Source organism: Nyctereutes procyonoides, unplaced genomic scaffold (assembly GCF_905146905.1).
Source record: "Nyctereutes procyonoides isolate TBG_1078 unplaced genomic scaffold, NYPRO_anot_genome, whole genome shotgun sequence".
NCBI lineage: Eukaryota > Metazoa > Chordata > Mammalia > Carnivora > Canidae > Nyctereutes > Nyctereutes procyonoides.
Genome location: NW_026575044.1, coordinates 48786257 through 48813927, shown reverse-complemented (window position 1 = coordinate 48813927; position 27671 = coordinate 48786257). Strand labels below are relative to the sequence as shown.

Here is a 27671-nt window from a genome sequence, read left to right as displayed (position 1 = left end):
TTTTATTTATTTATGATAGTCACACAGAATGAGAGAGAGAGGCAGAGACACAGGCAGAGGGAGAAGCAGGCTCCATGCACCGGGAGCCCGACGTGGGATTCGATCCTGGGTCTCCAGGATCGCGCCCCGGGCCAAAGGCAGGCGCTAAACCGCTGCGCCACCCAGGGATCCCAAGCTGGGGTTTTTAAATTGAAGTCTGAAAGAGAATTGCAAAGGGAGTCCTTTCCTTGCTGCATAATTCAGTAACAAATAACAAATAGCAGCTAACATAACTTTGTGTTTAACGAGAGATATAGACTCCACACTTTAAACCACACTGCAGGATTTTGAGAAGTCACATTCAGACCTCACTAAGGCCAAACTAGAGAAGAAAGGTAAACTAACCAGAAACCTGAACTAGTGGGACAGTGGTCCTGTGATGTCACCACTGGATGTAGCACCGGGACTGTCTCCCATTGGAAGGGCTGTGCATGAATTTATGGTTGAAAGTGAGATGGATGGATAATGTTAGCTGGGGCATTTTGAAAACTGTACATATAGGCTGGGTACAAAGCAGAATGGCTGTTGAGGAGAATACTATACCACTGCATGAAAGGCAAATTCCACCCTGAAACATGGTACATCTCCTTCAGGTATCTGTAAGCCAAGCCCACATGTCACAGACATGTTTTGTCTGGCTAGGCTGTACTTTTCTAGGAGCTGCCCCTCTTCAAGAATACCTACCCCTCCTATTCTCATCACGGTTATGGTGGGAAAAATCATCTTGTGTCCCCCAAGTCCCGTCTCTTGACCACAAATGTCCTGTCATGATATGATGATATCCTTCCATGGCGATTTAGACTAGAAACAGAGAGAGTGCCGGAGACGAAAAATGGAACATATCAAATGCCAGTAAGGCAGCCCTGCTTTTTAACTATGTGGATATCAGTACCTTCCAATAAGTCCCGTTTCCTGAAAATAATTTCAAGGGGGATTCAGTTCCAAAAATCTGAACTCCAGTCAACTCTATATGATTGTCTGCTTAAATTTGTGTCCATCAGCTCTGCCACAAATACACAAGGTTCAGTTCCTTTAAAGTCACATCTTTACTACAATCCAATGGTGTCAAATGATAGCACCTGCCCTCAGCAAAGGCTGTCTCTACCCACCCACCCGACCCCCTTCCAATGACAAAAGTTAAAGTGATTCTTTTGCACTTCTAGACAAGCAAGCTATTTCAGGATTATAGTAAAGAATGTAGAGATCTGAACTAAGTCTAGGGAGTTTAAAGATTTGTCCAGCCCCCAGAAAAACAAATAATTAAGTGGTGTTTATGGCTGTTATTATAAACCAACCCAATGCAACATGATTCAAAGCTTTTGAAATCCTGAAAAAACAGAGCAATTTGTCAAAGGCCATGTTAAGAGCTTTTGCAAGATTTATTTCCATTGTTTATCAAACTTCTGCTTAATCGTACTTGGATGAGCAAAACCTGAGCATGACATTGCTGTTTTATGAAGACCAATGACTGGAATTGCAGAGTTAAATAGCCAGCGAGATGGAGATGATGCAAATTCACTATTTCTTTCTTATTGCATTTTTATTTGGTAAAAATAGCTAGCTTATCAGGCTGCATAATGCTCTCATCAAATCTCTAGTCCCTGTGGACTGGATCCCTGCAAACTTTGCTCTAAGTAAAGCAAGGTCAACCAACCAGTGTCTCTGAAGGAAACCAATGTTTCTATATGACACATCACCTTCAGATCCTAGAAGATAACAGTGAGATTATATAGACCCGACTATAACCTTAAGTTAAAGTCAGAACTAAAATAAACATGGATGCTATGGGAAATATTATGAATTCTAACTCTCCTTACCATATGAAAGTCTTATTAAAATGGCCAGTTGAAATAATGTCAATAAAATTTTTAAAAAGTAACAACAAAAATAATAAAAGCATTTAGCCCAAAGACCTCTAGAGTCAGGGATGTAAATGTGCAATTTGGTTTTAGTATCCACTCCTAGGTGATCCATCCAATTTGCATTTCCATATTATTTTTCCTTAATTCTACTCCGGTTGAATAAATACTACCTGGACCACAAGTGAATGACCATCTATTAAATCATTATACTGAGAACAGACTTAACAACACAGGCATGACAGCTTTTTACATGTAGACATTCAGAGATGAAGGATATTCACTACACAAAAAAAATTTTTAATGCATCTTACCTAATATCTGAGAGATCACACTTGTTCCCAGCAATAGCCATTACAATGTTTTCTGGACCGTGCTCCTTCAGTTCTTTCACCCATTTCTTCAGGGTATGAAATGAATCCTAAACCCAAAATGTAAATAAATTAGTCATTGGAAAGTCTCATCAACACAGTATTTTACCAAGTAGAAATATAAACCTAACTCAGTTTAACAGAGAAAAATATTTTTAGCAAACATATGTGAATATGTTAATATCCAGCCCCTATCTTGGCACAAAACTTCATATTAGCTGTTACACCTAAATGGCCTATAAAAGTTTCCTTTTCTAAAACTGAAACTTGATGAAGAAAATCATACTAGTCATTTTCTTCTATAAATGCCATTAATTTAAAATGATAGCCTTGACGCAACATGAAAAAGACTTAAGTCGTAGGACCAGATATGTTCATGTTTATTTCATGAATAAGAATACATATATACATTCTCTCTCTCTCCCCTTTCTCTCTCTCTCCCTCTCTCTCTCTCATGCTCTCTTCTTCTCATCCTGTTCTCCTTTTTGCCCTTCACTCACAATTGTCCTGCAGCAAACCAGTCAAGATAAACACTAGGTTTTTAGGTAGAAATGGCCAGGAACTCATGGTTGACAACAGTGATGGATCATTAAACCAGCAGTCCTGTGGGCTGAGTCAGAACTCCAGGAGTGGAAAAAACCAGTCTGCAAACCATTGCAGTTACTTGATGGATATCCTAGATCCTCAACATGATAAAGTATACTTTAAATATGGTATACTATATATATGCAAATACACTACACATACATAAACATTATCCTTGACATTTTAAGTAGTGTGATTGAAACACTAATAGAAAGTATTCTCTAATTATAAAACATGCAGAACTTAAAAATAATTCTCCCCTTCCTAAAAAGCTGACATTCTGGAGAGCAGTAGTGGCAATTAAAAAAAAATCATTGTTGTTCATTTAATTTGGCTAATAAATTTGAAATGTTTCACTACATATAGGTGAATAAACTCAATATACGGTGCTGCTTATTATCCCTGGCTACCATGCTATGAAATCTCATTCCAGGCTACTGGCTAGACTCATGCAGTGAAGTCTCTGCTTTGGTCTTTCTAAGGCAGAGAATCAACATAAATAGCATCTAAATTTTAAAGGGGGCATTCTTACCTGTTTGGTAATATCATATACTATGACAGCTGCAGCAGATCCACGGTAGTACATGGGAGCCAGTGAATGAAACTGTTTAAGAACAATGAATATTTTTAGGCCAAAATCAACACATTTTATGCAACCCCAAATTAAATATAAAATTTTCATCCTACATTAGCCTTATAGAATCCCTGAATTTCCCCTAGTATTTTCCCCAGGAGCCATATTAGGCAATAAATTCTCCTCCTTGACTGCACATGTGCTTGTGGCTTATAGACCATGAAATTCACTTTTGGGCTAAGGCCAAAAATAAACTTTATTTTAAATGTTCCTGTTCTATGAATATTTTTTTCTCTACTGCTCATTACTTATCTAATATGACCGACCCAGGGCAATCTCATTAGAATTACTCAGTGGTAAGAAAAAGATGCTTGCCAAGTGGAGGAAAAGAGAAGACTGGCCCAGGTCACAAGACCCTCACCGTGTCCTTAATGAGGAACACTGAGCAAGGGCACCTCCACAACCCGCCCTCAGCCTGCACGGCTGCTGTCCGTCAAAGGCACACGGTGACACACACAAGCTCTGTTCCAAAATGTGAGCAAAGCAAGACTCGTTGGTCACTAGAATTCTTTCTCCCAAAACAGGATAGATAATTATGCTGAGGATACTGCACAGATTCTATGTACTTTCTGAAGAATAGATCTTTGAAAGCTGAGTAGTCATAGACAGCTCAACAGAAAAATGGACAAAGGATATACACAGATAAGTCTCCAAGGAAGAGACATAAATTGCCAATAAGTATTTTAAAAATTCAATTACAGCAAAAGAAATTAAAATAAAAGCATGAAGAGGCATGTGTTAATTTATTCAGTATCAAGAAGATTTATTATATTCATTGTTAGTTTGGATTTGGGCAGGGGACCACTCTCATATGTTACATGGGAATGTATTTTAGACCTTCTTGGGGCATCTGGGTAGCTCAGTGGGTTAAGCATCCGTCTTGGGCTCAGGTCATGATGTCAGGATCCTGGGATCTGAGCACTGAGTTGGCCTCCCTGCTCAGCATGAAGTCTCCCTCTCCCTCTCCCTCTCCCCCTCAGCCCTGCTTGTGCTTTCTCCCTCTCTCAAATAAATAAATAAAATCTTTGAAAAAAAAAAAAGACCTTCCTATGAAAAGACTCTCAACATCACTTATCTTCAGGGAAATGCAAGTCAGAATTACAATGAGATATCACAACTGTTAGGATGCCTGCTATCAAAAAGACAAAAGACAACAAGTAATGGTGAGGATGTGGAGAAAAGGGACCCCCGATGCACCTTTGGGAATATAAGTGGGTGCAGCCACTATAGACAGGACTAAGAAAGGTACACAAAAAACACATAACTATATGATCCAGCAATTTCCCTTTTGGGTATATACCTGAAAGAAATAAAATCAAATACCTCGAAGAGATCTCTGTATTTCCATATTCACTGCAGCATTACTCACAATGCACAAGATATGGAAACAACCTAAGTGCCTACTGACTGAATGAATAAAGAAAATGTGGTGTATGTACATACACGATGGGATATTATCCAGCATTTAAAAAGGAAATCCTGCCATTTGCAACAACATGGATGAGTCTAAAATATATCATGCCAAGTGAAATAAGCCAGAAGTAGAAAGAAAAAAACTGCATGATCTCACTTATATATGGGATCTTAAAAAGTCAAATACACAGAAGCAGAGAGAAGAAGGGTAGTTACCAGGAGTGGGTATGGGAGGGAATTGGGAAGTTGGTGAAAAGGTACAAAGTTGCAGTTATATGGGATGAATAAATTCTAGAAATAGAATGCACAGCATGATGACTGTGGTTAATCATATTGTATTGCATCTGGGAATTTGCCAGAAGAGTAGATTTTAGGTGCTCTCATCATTTACAAAATATGTGAGAAGATATGTTAACTAGTTTGACAATAGTAATAATTTCACTATGTCTATGTACATCAAATCATTGTGTTGTATAACTTAAATATATAATTTTTTAAAGATCTTATTTATTCATTTGAGAGAGAGCGAGAGCAGGGGGAGTGAAAGTGGTAGAGGAAGAAGTAGGGCTCCCCACTGAGCACAGAGCCCCACATGGGGCTTGATCTCAGTGCCCTGGGATCATGACCTGAACCAAAGGTAGACTGAGCCACCCAGGCACCCCAATATATTATTTTTATTTTTTAAAAAAGAGATACTTTCTTTAAAAGCCATTGTGGATGATATATACCAAAAGTTAAAATGTGCATATTGTTTGACCCAGTAATTCCACCTACAGGAACATATATTGGAGTGATCATCACATACAAAGATACTCATCCCTATGTTATATATGGGAGCAAATATTCGAAAACTAATGGTTCCCCATACAGAATCCATTAATAGTATCTACGTATAATGGCATATTCTGAAATAACTGAAATGATGGTGAAGATTTTTATTTATAGGAAAAGATTACATACTGTTAAAGGAATAAAAAAAAGTCTCAAAGCAGCCTATGGAGCATGCTACAATTTAGGATAAAATGTGAGTGGGTAAATCTATGTGTACAGCTATAACAATGTTTCTCAAAATGTTAAATGGAATTTCTAGTGATTTGTACATTTTTCTTAAAAGAGTCTGCATAGCATTATGCATAGCATAAATGTTTACAATGATTTTTTAAAAAAGAAAATCACCTTTTAAGTTAAAAAAGAAAAAGCAGTAATTTTTATTGGAGAGTAGGATAAGGAGCAGGGAGGGAGGGAAGGAAGGATCAATCCTGAAGCTTTTCCAGTGAACGACAAAACCCTTGCTCATTCATGTTTATTTCCCACACAATACTTATCACTGAATAAAGACCTGCCAAAGGGAAATGATCCTATTTGGGGATATGAAGCACATCAGTTCCTGAGACTTCCCTTTTAATGCACTGAAGAGAGTTAGTGTGGCACTCTCAGGAGTGTGGAAGGAGGCAGGTTCTATCTCACCTCCCCAGCCCCTGTGCAAGCCTCACCCTGGACAGAAATTGCTCTGGTGCCTCTGTGGTTTTTTAGAAAAGGGAATGTGTTGGATAGAGCTCAGGATGAACCCAGGAGTTCCCAGCTGACAGCCTTGGCCACTCGCCAGGAGTCACTGGAGGACAGCGGGCCATTTACCACCCATGCCTTTCATCTCCACTGCCCAACACTGTGCGTTTGTTGTAATTGTCAGGCATCAATAAATCTATTTTCAATCCATCCTTTGGAAATCCACTCCCCAGTATAGAAAATAAAATCAGAATTCCTGCCCAAATGGAAGAAAAAACAATGTATTTTTGAAACATTCCTGCTTTGCTAAGGGTAGGGAATGCATATAAAGTGTCCTTTAGCCCAACTATATAAAATGCCTTTTTTTTTTCGAAATAGCTTCTATATAAGAAAGGTCCACATAAACAACACCATGTAGGTATAAAATTTATATTTCAAATATCAAGATATTCGTGAACTTAAGCACAGAGAGGAGCAAACTGTGGGCATCTTCTTAAGACAGAGTTCATTTTCAGCTCTGATACCACCAACTGAATCTGAAATGGTCACTGGTGTGCAGGTCTCATGAATTATTGAATAGATCTTTGTATATAATGCATTACTTGTTCTTTCCTTCCTCCAAATGGAATCATTTTGAAATAAATCTGTTGGTGAAGCTACTTAAATGACTTTAGTGCCGGGGACTTGGGGGTTTTAATGAGTTAAAAGTTCAAGTCTCAGTTCCAAAACCCAATAATGTATTGACCAAAGGATAATATTAGTGGAAGACAAAAAGATAAACCACTTCTAGCCTACAATGTATATACTCTTCCCCATACAAATATAAAAACAAAAGCACCACAATTGGCTTTAATACTCAACATGACATAATTCAATTTCCGTTGAGCCCAAATTAAGACTGATGAAAACACTCACATAAAAGATTCTTCTAGAAATACAGTTTCATAATCACAGGAGGTTGCTATAATTTTTAACTCTCACCTTAACGAGTTCTTTGAAAATTAGCAAGACAGATGCCAATTCAAAATCCCTTCTTCCCTAACTATCCAGCAAAATATCTAGAATACCAAATTAAAGTGCTCAGATAACTCTCAAGTGGCATTTAATTATTTAGAAGAAGCACAGGGAATTGTGAAAAGTCAATCTGACTCTCAAAAGCAATGTCCTTATTGTGGGTGACTTTGTGTTTTTTAATTGTTGCATCATCTACAGAATAAAAGAGAAGGGAATGGTCTTCTTCAACCTTCTCAGACTTCTCAGCTTTTACAGATAGATGCTAACCCTGCGCTCACTTCCAGCAACTGGGAGAAGGATAAGTGGGCATAACCTTTCTGGAAAGCAATCGAACAATGAATATCAAGAGTCTTGAAAATGTTCACACACTGATTCGACAATTGCACATCTGAAGGAATGATCCAAGATGGTCACAAGGGAACCAGAATTCATTCCAGAATACCAGTAATGCTGAAAAACTGGAACACACTTCAATGTCTAGCCATCAGGGGCCAGAAACATAAATTTGTCTAGACTCCTTCTGAGTCTAGATCTCTTCATACTCTGCCCTTAGCCATACAATGGACTGCTGGGCAGCAGTGAAACTCTCATTTCTGAAAAATATATGAGATGGCACAAGAGACAAGTGGAGCAGTCTGGTACTTCCCAAGGGTCTTCTACAGAACCCTGGGCTCATGAGGTGATTTTTGGAAAAAAGGTTTCTTGGCCAAGTAGGTTTCAGAAATGCTATATGTAATAATGATCTTCTAGAGATTTACAAAGTATTATTAGTACATTGAAGGCTCTGAAAATTTCTGTAGTAAAGAAAACTATTTGTTTCAGTTTTAACTTAGACTACTCAATTTTTTTAGCCTTTTTTCAAGTAATATTTATTAACATCTTGAGACCTAGTATGCTCAGAATCCACATTGAAGGCAAAGTATGAAGAGATCTAGACTCAAAGGGAGTCTAGATATCCATGCCTGGCTCTATTCTGGTAAAATGTGGGTAGCGGTGTGGGAAACAAAAGCAAAAGAAAAAAAATCAATTTCCTTATAATTTACGGTCCATTGACAAGTCCTTGAGACAGGCAGAGGCAGAGTGACTCTCCTCTAGGAACTCCACTGTCTCCATGTTAATTAATACTTTAGCTTAATATTAGCTCAACCTCCAGGATCCTGTAAGTCTCCTCTAACATATAAAAATTCCTTTGGGGGCACCTGGGTGGCCTAGTGCTTGAGCATCTGCCTTTGGCTCAGGTAATGATCCCCGGGTCCTGGGATCAAGTCCTACATCAGGCTCCCTGCAGGGAGCCTGCTTCTCCACCTGCCTATGTCTCTGCTTCTCTGTGTCCCTCATGAATAAATAAATAAAATCTTTAAAAATAATAAAAATAAAAATTCCTTTGGAAACTTTCTTTGTCTCAAACCCCCTCCCCCAAGATATATGTTAGCAATCATCCTTCCAAGCATATGGTCCACTGATAGACATCTGAAGGGTCTCATGACTAAGATTTTACTAGATAGTGTAAATGGCCTTTTCCCAACAACGGCTAAGCCCCTCAAGGTCCTGGAAACCTTGCTTCCAAATTCCTCAGAGACTTATGCTATCCCTAACCCCCTCCTAACTTAAAAGTATATAAACAGCCATTTCTCATGACCCCAGTGCAGCTCTTTCTGAAACTCGAGTCCTGTCCTCATGTTTTAATAAAACCACCCTGCTTGCACTGAAGATGCCCCAAGAATTCTTTCTTGACCACTGGCTCTGAACCTCAATATTTTCATGTCAGTTAGCAGTGAGGGTGGAGTCAGTGGTGATAACTAAGGTTTTTCTAGCTCTGTGATGATCCTCATGGCCAAGGTACGACAGACTCTGGATAGAACCTCCTTCCTTTGCCCTGCTCTTGATTCTTCCAAGTGCATTACCTACAACACAAACCTTTCTTCCCTTCCCACACCACCCCATTCATGTGTGCATGCACACACTAGTCAGCACACAGTGGAAAGTATTATTCCAGGAAATATCCTAATCCTCCAGACCACCCAGTCTGCTTCAGGAAAAATTCCTTAAATGCAGGTTTGTGGAATCATAAATTCCATAGCAGCAAAAATTCTGCATGTCAAGAATGAGCAGTAGTGGAAAACACATAAAGTTTCCAAACAAGGACAGGCTCCAGCTGGGCTCTGTCCCCCAGACGAGAATTATCCAAACCAGACTGCTTGCATCAAGTCCAGGAACTTGTAGGGATTGGTTATGTGCTATGATTTTCAGAGGACACTGTCCCTGGTGAGTCACTTCGATGCAACCAGGGAGCCAATGCTGGTCGGTCTCTGATCCCAGCACACAATCAGAAATTCTCACCATCCCACAGAACCCTGAGGCCATGGACAGTCAAGGGCAGAAACCAAAACATATCCCGTGGTTCAATAGGATTCAAACAAAGAGGGAAGTGGTAGAGGAAAATTCCTGACATTCCCAACATTCTCAGCTGGCAAAAGCTGAATGGAAAAACCATTACTGACTGTTCTTTCTGTGCCATTCAGAAGAACATTTCTGATTTTTACACAGACCCTCTCTTTCCACAGAAAAGCAGAAGGCCTATATAATATGCCCACTCAGATGTCCTAAAATCCAATAGTAAGTAAAGCTGAATAGAAAAAGGGCTGGGAAATTATAAGGCAGACTATTAACAGTAGTTATTTCTGAATAATGCCATCATAGGCAGACCACTACTTGTAATATGTCCAGATTTTTCTTTAATTTTAATAGGACACACTACTTTTACAATGAAAGGGGATTCCCACCCCCCTTCTTTCTTCTTTCTTTCAATTTGCCAATTAAAGTCAAAGAGCTTCCTTGGCATTCAGGGATCAGGGCATTGAAGCAAACATATCAGGAGGAAGCTGGGTTTTAGAGGTAACCTGATCTCTGTTTGCCTCCTTTTTGACAAGGTAAGGTGCAAACCTTCTTTAGTAGACAATGATACAACACAAATCCAAACATCTTTCTACAAAAAAAGGGGGGGGGGGTTGGAGAGTAGGGCATGGGTTAGTGTTTTTGTAAAAGACAAGGTAATGAACTGGCACATTCTGATCCTTAGAATAATGCATAAGACAGAAGTCAAGGTTTTGAAATGATGCAGAAGTATATTTTTTCCCACCCATGTAATACCCAACTACAGAGAACCTCAACTCTAATTCCTATCTGTTAGCAAACCAATGGAATTTCCTAAAAGTCCACAACTCTGCCCCACCCCGTCCTTAAGTTCTCTGCATTTCTCATCCCACACAGCCACCATTCATTTAAAGGAAATGCCATGAGGTTTGGTCATGGCTCCCCTTCCCTCTGTACTCTGCTCAGGTTGCTCTGAGTTTTCCCATCTGTATACAGTCCTCCTGTTCACGATAAACATCCCTCTTCGAGAGAAGTCTCCCTGCAGAATGGGACAGCAAGCAAATATCACCTGGAGCAGGACAGAGACCTTGGCCCATGGGCCCCAGAGCAGGGCCTGACCCCGCGCTCCATGGCAGTGTTACCCATCCTGCAGTCCTGCCAACATGGTACCTGAAGGAAAGCCTGCCTTGCTGGGCACCCATGAGGAGCTTCCCAAGTCTGTGACCTTGGTAGGAAGAGATCAGATCCACACAAGACACACTTGCAGGCATGTGGTTTCATTCACCCCCAAAAGCACCAGGCACCCAGGCCTCTGTGCTGAGTTCACATAGTGCAGCCTGCAGACCCATCTTTCCTTGACTGGTTATCTGGAAGTTTCTACTGGAGTATTTGGATACTGCAGTGGCCTCCACACTGGCCACACAGCAGTCAGAGGGATTCTGTTTTTAACTTCTGAGTTATGTCATTTACATATACCATCAAATCTATTTTTGACTTTTTAATTGTGGAAATTTTCAACCATACGCACAAGAAGAGAGCCTGGTACACTGTGCTTCCATTCTCTCGTTCCCTAGCCTCAAGATCAGCCTTAACACATGACCCCTGGAATGTTTCCACCTCCCCTCCCACCTCACCCCTTACGCTGGAATCTTCTGAAGCAAATACTTGACATCATATTATGTTAGCCCTAGAGCACAGTGTTTTTTTTTTTCTTCCAACAAAGTCAAAGGGTGGTGTTTTTTCAAAATCATTCTAACTTACTAAGCATAAATCTGAACTCTGTTCTGTGGTGTCACTCAGGCACCCAGTCTTCCTCCCTCTCTCTCTCTCTCCAGGCCCAGGCCTCCTCCCTGCTCTCCGAACATGCAGCCACATGGAGCCCTGAAGGTCATCCTACATGCCTTCCCCAGCCTGGACCCTCACTCACACATGTCATTCATGTCTTCAACTGCCACCTCCTCTGAGAACCTTTCCTGACCCCTTATCTGGATCATAGCAGGGACTCAACAAATGTGTAACAACACAACACATATGATGAATCAATAACCCTGTGAAGGCAGGTTAACCAGGTAAGCTTGTTCCCATTGTACAGATGAGAAAAAAGGCTCAGAATGGTTAAGTAAATTGCCCACAGACACACAGCTCTTAAATGGTGTCACCAGACCTTGAACACAGATCTTCTGACTCCAAATTCCATGATCTTTCCATTTCTCAGTTGCTTCTCTGCAGTGAAACATTGCATGAGTTGATGTAATGCAGATATGGGTTTATACTAAATGTTTTCACTCATTCAACACTTGGTACATAACAGGTACTGTTCTAAGGAGTTGGCAGATAGAATAACAGCCCCAAAGATATCCCCATCTTAATCCCTGGGACCTGGGACTACATTATGGTACATGGCAAGGGGGCATTGAGGTCCTAATGGCACTAAGATTGTTGACCGGCTGACCTTGAGATGGGAAGATTACCCTGCATGATACACTGTCCAGCAGCCCTGCCTATGCCTTGGTATTGGCCTGGCAAATTCTTCTCCGACTTCTGACTTTCAGAACTGTGAGTGTTTCAGAACTTGTGCTGTTTTGAACTACTAAACATGCGGTAATCTGTTACGGTGCCCCTAGGAAACAACTAGAAGGTGAAGAAGGAGGGTGGGGTCAGGCTACATTTTCAAAGGGGCTGCTCTGGATGGAAATGTCTCCAAACAGCGAGCTCTGCGTTCTAAGGACACTCGAGCTGTTCCTGCAGAGACATGTCCCTCTGCGCCTCCTCGGGAGCACGCTCTTCTGTTACTCAGTGACGACCATGTGCCCAATTTATTTCCTTGTCACGAATGACATCAACAGGCTCGGTAGGCCCTTTGGTTTGTACTTCAACCAGATTTAGGAAATTAGGTGCACAAAAGTGAAAAGGGAGGGAAAAGAGAAGTGGGAGTGGAGAGGAGGCCAGGGGAGGCGAGAGGAGAGAAAACATGACCAAAGTGCTTGTTAGGTTCCTCCTGGGCCAAGCCCGGCCGTCCTGTCCTCAGGGCTGCCTGCAGCCTCTGCCCCCGACTGTCCCCAACCCAGGAGGCACAGGCAATGCTGTGCAATTAGAAGCCATTCAGGGCCTCCCAGACCAAAGTCCAGCCCCGTGAAACATCGTTCCCTGACTCGAGAAATGTCTTCCTGCAGCGGCGTGGCCACCCGGCCCGGAACACGCCTGGAACGTGGGCAGGGCAGCCCGGGAGCAGGGAGCCCGGCCACCGGGAGCAAAGGACAAACAACGCTGGGGTCTGCTGTGACAGAAGGGGGCTGCGCATCCTCACCTTGCGAGGCTTGAGGCTCCACACTCCCTCTCTGCTGTTCTTGTCCACCTCCCGCCTCCCGTCCTGTCGCTCTGGCCACTGGCCGCAGGCTCGGGTGCTGGGAGTCTCCCTGCGGACTTGCTACATTTATTGTATTTATTTATTTTTCAGTCTTCCATACCATTTTATTTTCTCTCTTCAACCATAATAATATGATATCCAAATTTTGTCCTGATTGGAGGGTCGGTAAACACAGGCTTATCCAGCCCACTTACAGGCCAAGGCAAATGCTGCTTCTTGAAATGGTCCCACCAGGGAACCTCTGCTCATCCAACCCAAGTCGCCCCCTTGCCCGGCTTTATCTTCACTATACTGTGTGGCCACTTCATTGAATCTCATTCCATTTATTTTAAAATGCAAACACTTCCCTTGTCTTTCTCTCCTACATCTCAAGTCCCAGTTTCCTAAATGATGCCCCCACCCCCATGTGGGCCACCCCCGGTGCCAGGTGTGCCAGCAGAGGTGCTCCAGCCCCCTCACGATGCCACCACGGCAGGGCCCTCCTCCAACGCCACAGTCACACTTTCCTTCCAGCTTCCGTCACCATTTTTTTTTAAGATTTTATTTATTTATCCATGAGAGACACAGAGAGAGACAGAGAGAGAGAGGCAGAGACACAGGCAGAGGGAGAAGCAGGCTCCATGCAGGGAGCCTGATGTGGGACTCGATCCTGGGACTCCAGGATCACACCCTGGACCGAAGGTGGCACTAAACCGCTGAGCGGTTTTTTGTTTTTTGGTTTTTTTTTTTTTTTTTTGAAATATTTTTGAAATATCCCTGGACCTCTTCAGCTGTACCACTTTTATTTATTTATTCATTTCTTTAGGATTTTATTTAACTGATACAGGGAGAGAGCACAAGCAGGGGGAGCAGCAGAGGGAGAAGGAGAAGCAGGCTCCCCCCTGGGCAGGGAGCCCGATGCAGGACTCGATCCCAGGACCCTGAGATCACGACACCAGCCAAAGGCAGACACTTGACCCACTGAGCCACGCAGGTGCCCCTGCCGTACCACTTTTAAATCAAGTGATTGCCAAGGCTCCTTCTAAACGGAGGCGACGTGGCCCAGCCCTATGGATAGCGGTAGCCCTTTACCTCATTTTCCACAGCATCTACGGGATTTGCAAGCTTCTGCTGTGTCTCCGTATTCCTTCCTTCTGAGGGAGTTTTAGGGGAGTGGAGGGGAGAGGAGGAGTATTTCCCTTATCAGGATAGCGATCTGTACTGATTCAAAGCACTGATCTCTTGTGATAGGTGGGGAAGGACAGCCAAAACCAGGTCCCGACGCTCTTCCACCAGAGGTAAAGTCCTAGGAGAGTTGATCTCTCGTGGGTGTGGGAAAGGTGCACTGGGGTGAAGCAATTTCCCTGCGGGTGCTAGCTGCCGAGGCCGCGAGGAGCTGGGCCTGTATTTCCAGCCGCTGCACAGCAAGCCCAGGAGAAAACAAAGAGCAGCTCATTCTGGGCTTCTAAGAGGCCCCATTCTTCAAGGACTCCCAAATGTCAAAATTTCCTCTGACTTGGCCATGGTCTATGAAAAGAGAACCACTTTCTTGACCGCAGAGTCCAGGGCCCCAAGGAAAGACAGAAAGAAAGCAAACAAGTTTCTTTTGCTATTTGTCCATCCGGAGCTTGACCTCAGCTATTTGCTGCCTCCTTCCCTTTTCTTTTCCCGGGACCCGCTGAGACCTGGCGTTTGGGCCCCAGCCCTGCCTGGCTGCCCCTCAGCTGCCTCTGCACATGTCATCCTGTGGCCTAACCGTTCCCACTGTAGGAGCGTGGTAGGTGCTTGCAAACGTAAGCCGGAGGGGAGCAAGCAGCACGGCTGCACGGGCTGCACCGCAGGCTAACCTGTCAGCTCCTAGGGCCCCAGCGGGACTGTGCCTTCTTCGGGGACCCTGCTCCCAGGAAAACCTCTGACAGAAGGAGCAAGTAAAGAGTAAACAAATCTGGGTGCTGTAAATATTATACTGTCATTTTCTTCTTTCCCGGAGTGCCTGAAATATCTCAAAATTGAGGGGCAGGGAGCAGGGAGACAAGTTTGTACACTCACTAGGAGAGTCACTGAAAGCCTTTGTATCAACAGGTTTCCGAATATTATCACGCTCTCCTGAATACTGTGCATTAAGGAAATAAAGTCTGGTCCCGGGTTAGATAATATTGCTGAAAAAGCTAAATCAGCTGCAAATAATATTATTTTGAAGGCTGGTTCCTTCTTTTAAAAATATAATTTAGTCAAGTATCATACATTTCAAATCTAGTAATAGTTTGGTAAATTGTAAGTGATCGCTTCACAAATATAACCTTATTTATAGTTCTATATTAATTTGTTCTGGGGAACACATTTTAATATTTCAAAGATTTAATATTTTATTCAGAATTTTTTCTTTAAGTACCATTATGAGCTCAAGGCTGCATTTCTAATCCACAATTAGTGATAAAAAACAGCTTGCAACTTACTTATCACTTATAAGTTAAAGGTTTAAGGAGTGGGTAACCTCAGAGTTATCTACAGATTTAACACAATCCCTATCAATTAAATACAGGCAAGGTTTTTGCAAAACTGTACAAGCTGATCCTAAAATTTCTGTGTAAATACAAGGGATGTGGAATAACCAAAACAACCTTGAAAAAGGAGAAAATTGGAGGACTCATACCTCCTAATTTAAAAATTTGCTTAAAAAACTACAGCAATCAGGGCAATGTGATATTGGCAAAAGGTAAAACAGATCAAAGAAAGAGAGCTGAGTCCAAAATCAAACCCGCACATTTGTGGTCAACTGATTATATTAACAAAGGTGCCGAGAAAACCAATTGCATAAAGAATAGTCTTTTCAATAAGTTGTACTGAGACAACTGATTTAGTTTAATAGCAACATACAGAAAGTAAAGTTGAATCTTTTCCTTATAAGATATGCAAAAATTAACAACAAATGGAACATAGAGCTAAAGGTAAGAACTAAAACTCTAAAACTCTTAGAAGAACATATAAGAGTAAATCTTTGTAACTCTGAGTTTGGCAAAGACCAATGTTGGTAGGAATGTGGAACCTCATACATTGTTTATAGGAATATAAAATGGAAAAAAAAGAGGAATATAAAATGGGATAGCCACTTTGGAGAAGTTTTGGTGGGTCCTCAAAATGCTAAACATAGAGTTACCATAGGACCCACCAATCTCAGGCCTAGATATATTCCCAAGATATTAAACAAACAAAACTATCTACATGAAAACTTGTACATGAATGCTTAAAGAGGCATTACTCATAACAGCCAAAAATGTGGAAACGACCTAAATGTCCATGTCTATTGAATGGATAAACAGAATGTAGTACATCCATAAAATGGAGTATCAGTCAGTCATGAAAAAGAAGGAAGCATTGATTCAAGTTACAATGTGGATGAACATTGAGAATATGATGCTAAGTGAAAGAAGCCAGTCACAAAAACGCACAGATTGTATGATTCTCTTTATATGAAATGTCCAGATGAAGCAAATCTAGAGGCAGAATGCAGCCAAGGGCTGGGAGACTTGGGATGAAATAGAGAATGACTGTTAATGGGTTTAAAATTAATTGTGGCAACAGTTGTCCAATCTTAATATACTAGCGTCCACTGAACTGTACACTTTAAATGAGTAAATTATATGGACTGTGAATTATATCTCAATCAAGCTGGTTTTTTAAAAAAGATTTTATTTATTTATTTGAGAGAGAGTGAGATAGTATAAGTAGCAAGGAGCAGGAGAAGCAGGATTCCCCACTGAGCAGGCAGTCTGATGTGGGTCCCAGGACCCTGGGATCCCAGGACCCTGGGATCATGACCTGAGCAGAAGATTAACCGATTGAGTCACCCAGGTGCCCCTCAATTAAGCTGTCTTTAAAAAAGAGAGGTGATACTCTACATGATGATAATCCATGCAGAAACAAATGCAGACAAAGGTGTTTATCAGTTAATTTTATTTCCAACCACTAAAACTCCAGGATGGAATTTCCAAAAAAGATGAAAGCATGGCTCAGCTGCTTCCAAAGTGAACCAGAGAATGAAAATAAGAAGCTTATGAAACTGAAACTTTGAGCAAGTCTAGAATGGGTGAGGGAGTGGACAGGAAAAGAGTTCCCCTATCAAGGAACAGGTAAATAGAGAACTTCACATCACAGCTACCTTCACTGGGCTCTTTCCAGAAACACAGGGAGGGACCATCTCAAGTACCAGGAAGTAATGAATATATAGTTGACCCTTGAACAACATAAGTTTGAACTATACAAGTCCACAGATTTTTTTAAAGTACAGGACTGTAAATGCATTTTCTGTTATGAGTTTCTAATAACATTTTCTTTTCTTTAGCTGACTTTATTGTAAGATTACAGTACATTACATGTAACATATACAATATTGTTCATTGCCTGTTTATGTTCTCAGTAAGGCCTCCAGTCAACAGTAGATACAGTAGGTATTTTAGTAGTGAAGTTTTGGAGGAGTCTAAAGTTATACCTGGATTTTCAACTGGTGGGGGACTACCCCCCCCAACCCCCATGTTGCTCAAGGTCCACTGTATTTTAAAAGCCACAGGAGGGCAAGCATTATCTCTACAGTTTTAGATTTCTTAATAGGAAATTCATTTTGGGGGCAGCTCGGGTGGCTCAGTGGTTTAGCACTGCCTTCAGCCCAGGGCTTGATCCTGGAGACCTGGGATCGAGTCCCATGTCAGGTTCCCTGCATGGAGCCTGCTTCTCCCTCTGCCTGTGTCTCTGCCTCTCTCTCTCTCTCTCTCTCTCTCTCTGTCTCTGTCTCTTGTGAATTAACAAATAAAATCTTAAAAAAAAATTTCATTTATTAAAAAAAAAAGGAAATTCATTTTGGATAAAACATAGAGTGAGTAAAAGTAAACTCAATGGAAAAAGACTGAGCTAGATGTCTGAAAAGAAATTCCAGGCTGGATGAATGGAGCCTCCAAAGCACACAGAGCAAGAGAACCCAATAAAAGCCTATGGCAGAAAATTACGGCCACCAATTACTTGTTCACCTTTCCATGAATCCATGCCCTGTTTATGCCAATGTAGTTTTCTCACTTCCTCTAAAGGCCATGTCTCTCTATCCTTTGACTTTGGGCTGAGCCATGTGACTTGCCTTGGCCAAAGGAATGTAGGTCATGTGTCATGTGCTCATTCTAACCCTAGTGTTAAGGGGCCTTGCATCTGTGCCTTGCTCCTCGTGCTTCTGCATTGCCCAAGGAGTGCTTCCTCAGATAGCTGCTGCTCTCTAACCCCAGAATGAACAAGCAAGCAGTGTCCCCCTTGTGTCCTCACAGCTTGAAGTAGAGCCACCTCAGCTAGAAAGCTCCATAATATTTTTGTAACATTTCTATAAGTACAAGAGTACGCACGTCACTGGGTGTGGAGCCCAACTCGAGGCTTGAACTAACAACTCAGAGATCAAGACTCGAGCGGATTTCAAGAGTCAAACATTTAATGGACTGAGCCACCCAGGCGCCCCAGCACAAGAGTACTTTTAAATAGAAAGATATAAAAAAAGAATTAACAGGCACAGCCAGGTGTCAACTTTCAGGATTAATAATAGTATTCTAAATTCTAAATAAAGTGTTGTTTATTTAAGATCATATTTAGAATTCTACAATAGCTCAATCTTTTATTAGATAATACTGGCTTACTCAGTCCTATACAGTGTTCACTTTGTTCTTAGCATTTCTTTCATTTTCGGTGTTCTATCAAATTTTTAAAAATACCCCCCCAAAAAAACAGTAGTAATAAATTATTAATTCCCTACACAAATCTTTGAATTATGTCATTTTTACTATTAAGTTCAAAGCTCCATAATTTCTAGTAAGTATTGGGAAGGGAGGTCTATTTTTTTAGCATATATATATGTTCTTCAATTTCACTTTAAAAAGTATATAATAATGAGCTTGATTTCAGAGGTCAGGCTATTCAACTTCAGATGTATTAGTAGAGTAAGGGGAGAGCTTTTTTATTTTAACCAAAGAACCATTAATTCACCTTTGCAGAATTTGTGACTGTGGTACATTTGAAACCCAATTTTTTTTTAAGATTTTATTTATTTATTTATGAGAGACACAAAAAGAGAGGCAGAGACACAGGCAGAGGAAGAAGCAGGCTCCATGCAGGGAGCCCGACGCGGAACTCGATCCCGGGACCCCATGATCACACCCCGGGCAGTTAGTTTAAGGTGGTGCTAAACTGCTGAGCCACCCAGGGATCCCCTGAAACCCAAATTTTACAAATACAACCATTATGATGAGGCACTAGGGCAGAGAGGCAGCCATAATACTGACTTCAACCCAAGTGAAACCAGATAATAAGATGATGTTAAAATTTGTTAATGTTAGATTCTTGGAATAAGCATCAAAATCTTCTAAGATACTAACATTTTAATGGAATTATCCTACGGATTGCAACTGTGTTTTAAAACAAAACCAGAATGACTTAGAAGCACACATCTAGAAGATGGAGGTTATAATTCCTATTGATGAGACTTTTTTTGAGGGAGAGAAAAAGAGACGGGGGAGAGGCAGAGGGAGAGGGAGAGAGAGAAAGAACCCCAAGAAGGCTCCATGCTCAGTGTAAGTCCATCGCAAGACTCAATTTCACAACCCTGAAATGATCTGAACCAAAATCAAGAATCGGCCACTTAGACGAAGCCACCCAGGCACCTCAAGACATTTTTAATAATAACATGGATATTCTAGTCCCCAGTTTATTTGGAAAAACAAAGAAGAGAGTCAAAAGGAAACCCAGAGGGAAAGAAGGATGTGTTGACACATTATGACAGAAGTCTTATCTTCCCATGACAATTCTGACCAGTGGGAGATAGGAAGACGTAACTGGACAGACAAGTTCCTTTCTCTCCCCTGGGACCACTTCAAGCTCCTGTGTAAAACCTTCCAGAGACATCTGCTGACCTACTGCTGAGTTCCATCCACAGCTCTGTACAAAGCAGAACCAGCACAACTCATTGCAAGAGGACAGGATAAAAACCCCCAAAAGCCTACAGTGACGCTCCAACACAGGTACTCCAATGGCACTCTTGCCCACTCCACACCCTCTTGGCAGCAAAAAAAACGAATGCATAAATTTTGCAAATGTTAAACTTCTAACAAATTGGATTCAACAATCAATTGGTTGATTGAAGTGGTTAAATTTTAAAACATTTTTAACAGAGGCAGTCCAAGGATTACAATTTGCCATTGAAAAGATCATAAGATGTCCGTCATACGTCCTTGAATGAAAAGCGTAATTAAGACAGCATATCAAGAATGAATACTCTCTCCCACAGAGAGAGATCCTTTTACATTTCCAGTGCTCACACAGAAGGAAGAGTAATTTTTCAAGAGTATGAATTTGTGCCACGAATGTGGTCCAGAATTAATATTGTGTATGCGAGGCAGCACTTGGCTTGATAGTTCCACAAATAAACAAATACTGAGTAATTAACACACACACTGCATATTATCCCCTTTGAGGCCATGGAAATCTATGTCTTTATATTATCAAATCATAAATCCAAAGAAAATTTGTTTAAAATTACGAAGAAAAAGGAGAACACTAGCCGATTTCTACAAGGATAAAGAGGGATAAAAAAGTACACTGGACTCCAACAATTAATGAGACAGAACAAACAGCAAAAGGCACACGCAGCAGCATAGAATTTATTTTTAGCTCCAACATTAGGCAACGTCATTACAAGAACGATCAAATCCGCAACAAACTCCCAAAATGACTGAGAAATTGCCATCACTGGAGAGATGAGAGATTGAACAGAGGGACACCAGACAAGCATGGCCTGAGGATAGCTAAACCAGGCCTTCATGGCTTGGAGGGATCCATGACTGCAGAGGCTGTCAGACATTTTTCACATGCTCTCCACCCACCTAGATTCTAAAAAGCATCCATCTGAAGTTATCATCCAAAATTCAGTCCCTCTTCCCTGAAGTACTAGTGTGGAATTGGACCTTGCACATAGAATACTAATAATTATAATAATAGATAATAATAGATAATACTAACAACACATATAACACTGATACAATAACACAATAATATATAATAAATATAATATGCATAATAAAATAACATATGCAATACTATGCTTTTAAAATTACAGACACAGCAATATAGTCACAGATGTCCATTACCTCTAATAGCCAAATTTTAGGAAAAGTAATTAGAATAATTAGAAATATGGTCATATTAAAATTTTTCTATTGCTATTTTGCTTTGAGGTGGTCAGGGAGCAAGCTACAGACTACAGTAGTCACTTTAGAGTACCAAATTTCATCAAGAGCAGTCAATTCCTTGAATATTATATCAGAATAGGTAGGGAGATGTCAAATATTCTGTTTAGATCATACAGAAATCTCTCCTCAGGAACACTGTTATTACCCAGTGAAAACATCTGGTTATAAAGAACTGTGAGCCCTCTGATGTGAAGTTACAACACACACAGTGAGAAGAATGGTCATCTAATGTCAATAGTGGAAATCAGACATATTGTGGGGATCATTTCATAACGTATAAAAAAATACTAAATCACTACAATGTACACCTGAAACTAATATTGCATGACAATTGTCCTTCAATTTAAAAAGCAGTGGAAATATCTGGGTGGTGGGATTTTGGATAATTTTACTGTCAGCTGCATGGCTTTTGTGTGATTTTTCTAGCAGAACGAAACTACAATGCAAAGCTCAGAACCCAGACTGCTGGATTCAGATTTCAGTTTTATGTCTCATTGGCTATGTGGTCTTGAGCAAGTTACTTAATCTCTCGGTCCCATAGTGACCTCACTTATAAATAGGGGTAAAAATAGTCCCCACTTGAGAGTGCTGCGAGAGGACTAAGTGTGTTATTTAGTACATGGAAGGCGCGCAGAACACTCTATGGAACATAAGAAGCCCTCAGGAAATATCCACCAGCAGTAGAAGCAGTAGGTATGCTAATACTATGCCAGCAATTTGTAAAATTGACTTATTATGCTCATTAAAAGTGGCTGCAAAAGCAACTATTTCATGGCAAAAAGTGAAAATGGGAGCAAGAAAACCTCTCTACTTCTGTGTAAATACAACCAAAAAAACCAAACCCCCAAAACCAAAAACCTAGCAGATCTACATCCTACAAATATATGTACATAGTATGTAAAGAGGAAGATATGTAAAGAAGAGATCCCTGGGTAGACGTTTTCTCCTAGGATCCATCATCTCATTTCAGAGGTCAGCATGCACAGCTGACTGAGTTAAGAGGTGCTCCAGGCAGTAGCTTCATGGGTGCAAGTCTATGCTCTCAATTTAGCAGCAAAATAGAAGACATTCTAATGAGGTTAGCATTTGTAGGCCAGAAGACTCATCCTGATTAAGAAGAAAGAAACCTTTAAAACCTTAGTAGCCTGAATCTACAAATGCTGGAGTGGGGATTTATTTAAAATGAAAGTCACAGAAACACACATTTGAATTGCCAGGAGCTGATAATGAAAAGGATGCGTTATCCCGAGCCCTGGATTCTCTTCCTTTGAGAGAGAGATAATCAATCATGAAATTGAATAGTATATTAGAAGGTGGTAAGAGCTGTGGAGAAAAAGGAAGTGAGTGGAGCAGGGACAGAAAAAAGACAAGTGTTGACATTTAAATAGGGTAGGTAGAGAAGGTGGCCACATGAGCCTGGATCAGACAAGGGAAAGCTCAACCTATTTTACTCTATCATCATCAGCTCTGATGAAAGCTCTGAACTGGCTGAAAGCTCCCAGTGAAGACAAGCTATTGGTTATCCCTGTGTGTCACTTATCCTGACCACCCCTTTCGACTCTGACAACATACACTCTAGTTATTATACGAATATCCTGTTATGGACAGTCTGTGCTGGTATTATTTTACTTTTTAAAATCTAAAAACAGGGGATCCCTGGGTGGCGCAGCGGTTTGGCGCCTGCCTTTGGCCCAGGGCGCGATCCTGGAGACCCGGGATCGAATCCCACGTCGGGCTCCCGGTGCATGGAGCCTGCTTCTCCCTCTGCCTATGTCTCTGCCTCTCTCTCTCTCTCTATCATAAATAAATAAAAAAAATAAAAAAAATCGTTTAAAAAAAAAAAGATGCAAACTCCACATTATAAAAAAAAAAAATAAAAAAAATAAAATCTAAAAACATAAGCTGCTTAAATAATCTTCACTATAAATATTTTTGGCAAATAAAAGGAATTAAGAATAAGAGACAAGTCATTGGCTATATCTGGTAACCCAACGTCCATTGTCTCGTTTTCCAGTAAGAAAATCCAGATTTTCCTTGGGTACCTAAACCCATCAGACTGCCAACCAGAGAGGCTCGGGTGGGGCTGATGGCAGCCCCTACCTCTTGGAGTAAAGTCTATTACCTGGCCCTACAAATAGGAGCTACAAATCACCCTTGAATGCTACTACACGTCAAGTTCAGGAGTGGAACACGTGACCAAAGCAAGCCAGTGAGAACCCACAGTTGTGGAGACTCCGGATGCAAGTCACAGAAAGGAGATCCTATCCTTTGTGGGACTGCTCAGGTGCTAGAATGCAGGCCTGGAGTCACTGACGGAGCCATCCTTGGCACCCTCGGGGAAGGGAAGGAGGTGAGTCTGCCTAAAAATGAAGCCAGTCTAGAGAGGGAAGCAAGCAGAGAAACAGGAATAGAGCTGGCTGCCTCTAACAATACATCTGGGGGACTTGAACTTGGCCCTATCTCCAGACAGCCACCCATATATTTTTCACACAGTGGAAGAGCACATTTCCTTTTTTGATTAAATCACTGAAGCTGGGTTCCTGTCACTTGCATCCAAGAGTCTTGCCAAATACAAAGAACTCCTCGGGAACTGGGCTCAGTATTTTCCCTAGAAAGCCAACAACCCAACAACTCATACACTTACCCGTTCCTGCCCAGCAGTGTCCCAGATGAGGAACTTATGAAGTTCATTTCCACAAGGCACAGTTTTGGTCATAAAAGATGCCCTGAAAAAGAGAATCAACATCTCCACATTACCAGGCGCCCCTACAATCTTCACAAAGGCTCCCATTTCAACCAAGTGCATATTGCCTCAGCAAGATTCCAAAGTTCCCTTCTGGAGGCCACTAAGAGGAAAGAAGGGCTGCTGGAGTCCCATCTCCCAGAAGAAAATATTCTGCATTTTCTGTCTGTCCAACTGGAGGTATAGGGAAGGGAAAAAAAAAATATTTAAACCAGAATGCATTCAAAGCACTGTGCTTCCAACAGCACTGTCCTAAGATAGTGTGTTCAATTGTTCTGAGATAATATGCCCCAAATCTCAGGAAAGAAAATAAAACCCAAGATTTTATAGACTTATTCTTACAACAATGAATAATGAAAGGGGCAGCTAGTCTTTGGGCACGTCACATTTTGGGCCTTGAGATGGCACACACAGAAAACTGCCTTCCATATTCACCTATGCTATGCATCCAACACTAGAGCAACTAATAGATACCATATCTCATTCTCATCCTGCTTTTATATATGCAAGGATAAAGCTCGGTGATTTACCAAGTATTTATGTTTTCTCCATTAAAAAAAAGGAAGGATTTGAAACTCTCAGTAGATAATGAAACACTTGATACTTTTCTTTTTTGCATATTTCCTGTTAATAAACTCTGAGTTCATGAAAGATGTAAAGATACACTACGTGAAAAGTTTATACCCTTGGGGATCCCTGGGTGGCGCAGCGGTTTGGCGCCTGCCTTTGGCCCGGGGCGTGATCCTGGAGACCCGGGATCGAATCCCACATCGGGCTCCCGGTGCATGGAGCCTGCTTCTCCCTCTGCCTGCGTCTCTGCCTCTCTCTCTCAATCTGTGACTATCATAAATAAATAAAAAAAAATTAAAAAAAAAAGTTTATACCCTTGACTTTTTATCTGTAAGATAAACTTCCCATTCATTAAAAATTAGTGAGTATCCCCAACAGTGGGACAACCAGACATGATAAGCTTCCTTAAGTGATGGAATAAGCACACAAAACACCTGTGCAGCATTCTGGCCAAAACCTGGATTTAATCATGAAGCAACAAATCAGGTGAATTGAAAATGTGGAGCATTCTACAAGACAACTGGCCCAAATGTTTCAAGTAAGACAAAGTCATGAAAAGCAAACAAAACAAAAGGCAAGGAGATTGTTCTAGAATCTAAATTAAGAGAGAAGAAAGAGATAAAATCACCAAATGCCCCTTAGCTGAATCTGGAATTAAGAGGAAAATAGCTGGGCAGCCTGGGTAGCTCAGCGGTTTAGCGCCGCCTGCAGCCCAGGGTGTGATCCTGGAGACCCGGGATCAAGTCCCACGTCAGGCTCCCTGCATGGAGCCTGCTTCTTCCTCCGTCTGTGTCTCTGCCTCTCTCTCTCTCTCTCTCTCTCTCTGTCTCTTATGAATAAATAAATACAAATTTAAAAAAAAAAGAGGAAAATAGCTTTAAAAGACATTTAGAGGACAACTGGAGAAATTTAAATTTAGACTATATGTCAGATAATGATCATTGTATCAAAATTAATTTTCTAGAGGATGCCTGGGTGGGTCAGTTAGTTCAGCATTCAACTTTTGGTTTCATCTCAGGTCATGATCTCAGGGTCGTGGGATCGAGCCCCACATTGGGATCCATGCTCAGTGTGGAGTCTGCTTGTTCATCTCCCTCTGCTCCCTTCCACCCTCTCTCTCCTCTCTCTCTCTCACTCTCAAATAAATAAAATCTTTTTTAAAAAATTAATTTTTTAGGTGTGATAAATGGTATCCTCATTATGTTCTTACTCTCTGGAGAGGCACAGTAGAGTTTTTAGGGGTAAGGCTGTCTTCCCTCACTTCCTACAGCCCAGCTAACCCACCCTGTCTGCCACACAGTCCAGTCCTGTGCCACTCAGCACTCATTCTGTTAATGTTTCCTCAACTTCTACTTTTCCCCAAGACTAAGAAGTAAACCACACAAGTCCCAAATAGAAAAGTATATGTCCCTGCAATTCCCACCCGACCCCCACAACATATGCACACAACACCAAAAGTTAACAGTTCCATTTATCAACCTACAACTGCACTAAATGGAAATTCTAAGTATTTTTCTAAGTGATATGACCCAATACTATCAAAACCACAAGTGTCCCATGACGCTTTATTTCTTTTAAAGTGCTTAAAATATACACAGACTACTGATAAGAGTAAATATATTCCAAAAATAGAAATGTCTTCATTACTTATCCCATTACAAAAGCAATATATGGGGACCTCCCAAAAAAGAAATTCAAAAAATGAAAGCACAGGAGGAAACAAATCAATCTTCATGTCACTGCTTAGCCACAGTCATTGCTAATACTTTGGTATATGTCTTCCCAAATTATTTTTATATAATGTGTATGCTCATAATTGATCATACTCTACATACATTTTGTTTTCCCTCCACTTGATGTATCATGGTCCTCTTTCCATTTCTATGAATATAGATCAATATCATTATCTAAAGTGACTAAGTATCCTACACCACGTTATGGCTTTATTCACTACCCTAACAATAGACATTTTTGTCACCTATTTTCCACTATTATGATTATGATTAAATGAACCTCTTTGTACTTATATCTTTGTGTCCTTGTCAACTATCTCCTTAGACTTAATCTTAGACATGCCACACGGGCTGGGACCAAATACACACCCATGACAAGATAGAAGATGACCTTCTTCCCAGTCAATCCTGATCTTTCAAATCTTTTGGAGTGTGATAAGGAGGAATGATAAGTCATTCCCATTTTTATTATACTTATAACTTTGAATGCCATTTTAGTGTTTATTGTCCTCTTGTATTTTTCTTTAGTAAATATTTAGTTCATGACCCCTGCCCACTTTTTGGTTGGGGTGTTCATCTTTTCTTTTCTTTTTTATTTATGATAGTCACAGAGAGAGAGAGAGAGAGAGAGAGAGAGAGAGAGAGGCAGAGACACAGGCAGAGGGAGAAGCAGGCTCCATGCACCGGGAGCCCGACGTGGGACTCGATCCCGGGTCTCCAGGATCGCGCCCTGGGCCAAAGGCAGGCGCTAAACCGCTGCGCCACCCAGGGATCCCCTGTTCATCTCTTCTTATTCACTTCCTGAGTGTTTTATACTAATCTTTTATAACATTATATTTTAAATAATTATTTTTCTGGTTTAACCTTTGCCTTTTAACTTTGTTTAGAAATTTTTTTCCATAAATACCTTTAGTTTTGCTTTTACTTTGATGTAAGCCAGATTTCCATTCATGCTTCAATATATTCTAGGCACTAGGATAAGCATTGTATCAACCCTGCCCTTAAAAATTTCTCAGGCTTAGAAAACTAAGTTCATGCCTTTAAAAATCTTAGAATCAGAGACTTTTAGAGATGGAAGAAACATGAAATATCGAGGCCAACCTCTTCACTCTACAGATTAGGGGGAAAAAATCTGAGACTCAAAAGACAGTTTTTCCATAGTCAAAGAGTCTCAGATATCAGGAACAAAAGGCAGAGTCCTGTCCTCACTGCCAG

The 27671-nt window shown here is 41.0% G+C and overlaps 1 protein-coding gene across 1 annotated transcript in view; it reads right to left on the bottom strand.

The window, feature by feature from the left end:
• RAB31 (RAB31, member RAS oncogene family) overlaps window positions 1-27671 on the bottom strand; it is a 127897-nt gene that overhangs the window by 40257 nt on the left and 59969 nt on the right. Inside the window, exons 3-5 of the mRNA XM_055324528.1 lie at window positions 24055-24136; window positions 3387-3458; window positions 2213-2319 (exon numbers count right to left, since the gene is read on the bottom strand). Of these exons, the coding sequence (XP_055180503.1) occupies window positions 2213-2319; window positions 3387-3458; window positions 24055-24136 (261 nt within the window). The remainder of the gene's footprint in view (window positions 1-2212; window positions 2320-3386; window positions 3459-24054; window positions 24137-27671) is intronic.